The sequence below is a fragment of the Dendrobates tinctorius genome, unplaced genomic scaffold, assembly GCF_039654945.1.
Source record: "Dendrobates tinctorius isolate UK_male_01 unplaced genomic scaffold, ASM3965494v1 ptg000430l, whole genome shotgun sequence".
Classification (NCBI taxonomy): Eukaryota; Metazoa; Chordata; class Amphibia; order Anura; family Dendrobatidae; genus Dendrobates; species Dendrobates tinctorius.
In genome coordinates, this window is record NW_027362093.1 from 1,093,528 (window position 1) to 1,098,936 (window position 5,409).

At 48.3% G+C, this 5,409-nt stretch overlaps 1 protein-coding gene across 1 annotated transcript; it reads left to right on the plus strand.

Moving 5' to 3' along the window:
• Positions 1 to 568: 568 nt before the first annotated feature.
• Positions 569 to 2,323, plus strand: LOC141076810 (gastrula zinc finger protein XlCGF66.1-like). Its single transcript, XM_073564118.1, has 4 exons — positions 569 to 628; positions 1,641 to 1,790; positions 1,920 to 2,099; positions 2,183 to 2,323. The coding sequence occupies exons 1-4, from the start codon at positions 569 to 571 to the stop codon at positions 2,321 to 2,323; spliced, it is 531 nt and encodes a 176-aa protein (XP_073420219.1).
• Positions 2,324 to 5,409: the final 3,086 nt, after the last annotated feature.

Here is a 5,409-nt window from a genome sequence, read left to right on the forward strand (position 1 = left end):
TCTTGTTTTATCCACCAGTATTATATGTTTTATACTTTTGTAGTGAGAACGGTGGAGATGGCAGGATTAGAGGTGACACCAGTGACCGGAGATAAACTTTTTACCTCCGATCACAGCTGAGCGGTCATGCTGTGTTCTGACAGTGTGGGAACCACGGCTCTGTGACCGGCGGAGATGATTTTACCGCCAATCAGAAGTGCTACACCGGAGTTTACCACACTGCCACACTGCTTGGGAAACACCGGCTTTTGTGTTGTGCATGTTCGGCTATATTCTGCGATTAAATCAGCAAATATTGCAAATTCGGCGATCGTGAACCGAGCATTGAAATATTCGCTCATCTCTCGCCATAATACTGTGTGAGGTGCTGTGGGGCCGTCATACTGTGTGGGGACCTCATACTGAGCTACATGGCCACACAGGAGAACAATTTCCTTGTGATGAGTCAGATAGAAAGTGAGAAATCCAGGCCTTTGGGCTATTGATTGCAGTCCTCCTGAATTGATATGGTGTTGTGTGCCAGGAGGGAGACATCAGATAGTACGTTCTGAAGGAAAGCAAAGATATAATGGCAGTGGGAATCTGGATTCCAGGCAGGGGACATAGCAGAGACAAAGAGCAGGAAAAGGTCAGTAGCTCAGGTTTGCTGCACTATTGTGGCTTATAGCAAAGGTTATGTACTGCCGCATGTCACCGGAAAGTTCCTGACTACATAATGCAGAAGACGCATTCGTAAAGTGTTGTGCCTGCCATCTGATGTGTATGCTTCTCATCAAGGTCTTGTTAAGTGAAGGAAAGTCTGTTTTTGAACTTTGGTCTCCCTCATTCATCTCCATACCATGTGGTCTGGTCCTACAACAGCAGCATGCAATCTGCGGAGTCGGGAGTTATGACTCTGCCAAATATATATGTTCGGGCGGTGTAGAAAATTGCTTTGGAAAGGCTTCTGGGATCGACTTTGGGATTGTCCCTTGCAGACCTGGGGGGCTGGACCCTCATCTGACCTTGTTTTCCATGGGCACACCGCTGGTGAAGGTTCCGTCTCTGCCTGCTGCACGCGCCATCTTCCTACTCTGTGGTGACGTCACCGCTACCCGGTGTTCGGGCGGTGTGGAGATTTCCTACTGAATAGCATCTGCGTCGTGCCTTAGGCTTGCCCCTTGCCGACTGGGGGGTTTTCACCCTCCTCTGCTCAAGTTAAGGCAGGCCACATCGTTGGTGAAGTTCCTGTGGAGGACTGCTGCGGGTGCCATCTTCCTCCACCTTCAGTGATGTCCCCAGGCGCGACCAATCAGCGACGCGGGATTTCCGTTACAGACAGACAGAATTACACAATTTTATATATAGCTGACCCGTGGAAGCGCTGTTAGGCCATCGTCAGAGTTTGCTCACTCCTTTCTTCAGCCTCCCGGCCACGAAGTTTTACACTTTTGCTACAAATAAACTACGGACTTTCAGTATGGATCAGTGAGTGCTGCAGTCCTTACTTTCTTTGATGAAATTATATATATAGATAGATATGTGTATGTATATATATATTTGGCAGAGTCATATCTCCCGACTCTGCAGATTGCTGCTGTCGTTGTATTATTACACAGGATTCTTATGATGTTACATCGGATCATCTTCTTCTCATTCAGGTCTCTACAATATCGGAGCCTCTCAGTGAAGATCTTCTACAAAAGAGAATTTTCCTGATTTACCCATCAAGGATGGATATGGACAGAGACAAGATGGCGGAGAGGATGTTACACCTCACCCTAGAGATCCTCTTCCGTCTCACTGGAGAGGTGAGAGATTCTGATGACGTCACATTACATCATTCTTATCTATGGGAATAACAGATGGACAGAACTGGAGAGGTGAGGACTCTGGAAATGTCTGTAGTGAGATTTATTAATGTGTCTCTCCATAACCAGGATTACACAGTGGTGAAGAAGACCTCTAGTGATCGCTGTCAGGACCCTGTGTCTGAGGGATGGGGAAGACCCCTGAGCCCAATTACGGGGCCTCCACCTCACCCCCTGATCCATGAGGACATCAATGACCAGAAGATCCTTGAACTCACCTACAAGATGATTGAGCTGCTGACTGGAGAGGTGACACTGCTGGGAATGCTGGGACATTATACAGTAACACTATGAAGGGATCGGGGGGATGACGGTATCATTGTATGTGTCAGGTTCCTATAAGGTGTCAGGATGTCGCTGTCTATTTCTCCATGGAGGAGTGGGAGTATTTAGAAGGACACAGAGATCTGTACAAGGACGTCATAATGGAGGTTCCCCAGCCCCTCACATCTCCAGGTAATAGACAGGACTAAATATACACGGCCTATAATTATCTGTATGTAGAGAATGAATTCAGTCCCTGTATGTGTTTCCTCCAGATCTATCCAGTAAGAGGACAACACCAGAGAGATGTCCCCGTCCTCTTCTTCCACAGGACTGTAACCAAGAAGATCCCAGTGCTCCTCAGGATCATCAGGTAGATGTAGAGAAGGTGTCAGGAGATCTCCCCTATGATGTGTAGACGGCTGTGAAGGTCTTGTGCTCAGTCTTGTTTTATCCACCAGTATTATATGTTTTATACTTGTGTAATGAGAACGGTGGAGATGGCAGGATTAGAGCTGATCATAGATGGGACTTCTCCATCTGTCTGTGACTTTTACAATATTTGTTTCAGGGTGAAGATCTGACCCATATTAATACTACAGAGACATATGTGAGAGATGATGAGTGGTGTAAAGAGGAGATTCCCACATATGACTACCCAGGTGAGTAGTGACCACTGAATGCAGAGAAGTCACAGATTCCTCTCAGTCACCGGCTGTGGCTGCTTTATCGGTGGTGTAGTCCGGCCGTATTACCATGATCACCATTTTGCCTCTAGACCATAACATTCTCCTCCACCCAAAACTTTTCAAATGACTTTGGGCATTGAAAGCCCTTTTCTATAGAACTTACAACCTGGAGGATCCACCTACCCCCTGGAATTAGTGTGAGGGTGATCCCTTAAAGCGAGATCTATATGATTGCTTGTACCTGGCCCAATATAGGCTGAGTGCGCGCTTAGAGTCACACCGAACACAGAGATAGGCTGGAATCACACTACCGTGTGTGATGCAAGAAACGCATGAGTCGCTCGCATCAACATCCGGCGCTGCTGCCGGTACTCAGGACCGGAGCTGCGGCTGCATAGAAATACATGGCTGTTGATGCGAGAGACTCGTGCGAGTTTCTCACATCACACACAGTAGTGTGATCCCGGCCTTACATGTCTACTCCTTTCTCAGTAAAGGCTTGCACACAACTGAAGTTTATTCTCAAGACAAAGAGACAGGAATTAGCCATTCTCTCCTTCACATTAGGAGACGCTGACCATTACCTGCCCAGATCTGTAACTATAAAGCCAAATGACAGCGTACGTAGAATGTGCTGACAAGATAGAAAATCACTTGTAGAAAAATCTTATGCTGGGCCTGTAAGAGAAAGCGGAGGGTAATGATGCTGTTGGCTTCCTAGATCCCTGAGATCTTATCGGATGAATCTTCTCTCCCTTCTGTGCTGCTGAATGTCTCATGGTCCCTACAAGACCAGGTCCAGTCTTTCTGGCCAAACTTCCCTTTTATGAGCGACAACAGTAAATGTGCAGTGAGGCCAAGTGTGAATTTCTGTCCAATAACAGCAGAGTTTCCCTTTATCCTGACTTTTCAATTTGTATTAAAACCAACTAACTTCAAGGAGGATTGTGATAATCTCCAGGACAAACATTCCACCTGTGCCATGATAGATCTCTAAGCTGTGCGTGGCTGAGGGCTGTAATATACATTTATTCCCACCTGCAGGAGATGTGTTGGCTCCAGCCCTGGTGTCATGGATTCACTCCACGTCATAAATTACATTGTTTCTGATCCTAAGGAATTCAGATTACTGCACAATCTCTCCTGAAATGGGGAGCAATATTATTCTCTCTAATCTTCTGCTCAGGATCCATAGTAGCTCCAATGGTCCACCATAAATGAGGGCAACTCTGGTTTACTGTTGTGTAATCTGTATTTGTAGTTTTCAGTTAATGAGATTCTCGTGTTCTGGGGCGGGGCTGTGGGTGGGGCTGTGGGCGGGGCTTTATGTGGTGCTCTGATTACATATTCATCTGTATTGGCTTATGACAGGTCGCTGACCCCTCACTGACCTGCCCCCATTATTACATAATGCATACAATAGCATTGATATTATTGTTGACTAGAGGTGTGCCTGATGTTATCGCATTGAGAGGGAAGTGTGTGTGTGTACATGTGGGTGTGTGTGTACGTGTGTGTGTGTCCCGCAGCAGCCTGCGCACCCACCTCCATGCAGTCACAGCCGGCAGGAAAGGGTGGTTTGCGACCTGTGCTGGAGATGTGTGTGTGTCTGTGTATGTGAGTACGTGTGTGGGTTGCCCCCCCCAGGGCCGTGGGGTACCCGGTACCGGGCCGGTGTCAGGGGGATGATGTGTCACAGCAGAGGTGACCCGGTCCGTGGCCCTGGGCGCCCAATTAAATGGCGGTGCATGTAATGGTTTATATGAATAGTTCGTGACGCCACCTGTGGTGTTCGGCAAATGAGATGTTAGGCCGACGCTGCATGCAGATCCTCTGGGGCTGGTGATGTGTTGCAGCCTAGATGGTGTAGCTCCCCACAGGTGAAGCTGTAGCCCCAGGGCAGTGTAGATGTGGAATTACAAGAGAGGCACGAGCGGTGTAGATGCTGGTACCCAGATGTAGCGGTGCTGAGTGTGTTGGCGCAAGAATGAAGGGAAGACACCAAGGCTTGCAGTTCCAAAGCTTTACTCACAGTCCGTAGTACACACAGGTGCCTGCCTCCGTGCTGTGTCCTCCGGGTCCTGGGCTCAGTCAACCTCCAGGCAAGATAGGACTCTCCCTTCCATCACTCCGCTAACATGTGCCTTTCTGAACGACTCCTCTATAGCGCCTTTAAGTGTGAAGATCTCCTAGTACTGAGTTACACTGGAGTTCCTCCTGACAGATGTTCCCAAGAACCTTACTTGTACGGCAGACAGCTGTAGCCTGTTTCGGGGACTCTCTACTCCTGAGTCCCGGCTCTCTATCCGTGTTGCTGTTGTGCCCCAAGTCTTAGATGGGAGAAGTGCATTTACAGCCCACTACTCCACCGGTGTCTGCTGCAGAACCATAAGTGTCCATACAACCTCGGGAACTGGGCCCCGGCCTTGCGCTTAGAACCTATAGGCAGGGTTCTCTCCTAACCCACGTCCTCTCTGTTCTCTTTACTCCTTCGTTCCGTACTTGTCTTTCTTTCTTATGGAATCTTAGGTTTCAGTTCTACGTCTTTCTCCTTCTCTTCCTTTCCCTGTGCCAGCTGGCTCAGGTCACTGAGGCAGCTGCAGCAC

Excerpts from the sequence above, each read along its gene's own strand:
- LOC141076810 (XM_073564118.1), top strand. The coding sequence starts at position 569 with ATGGCAGTGGGAATCTGGATTCCAGGCAGGGGACATAGCAGAGACAAA. Across the intron at positions 629-1,640 it reads GAGACAAAGAGCAGGAAAAG|GTCTCTACAATATCGGAGCC; the intron begins GTCAGTAGCTCA and ends CTTCTCATTCAG. Across the intron at positions 1,791-1,919 it reads TCTTCCGTCTCACTGGAGAG|GATTACACAGTGGTGAAGAA; the intron begins GTGAGAGATTCT and ends CTCCATAACCAG.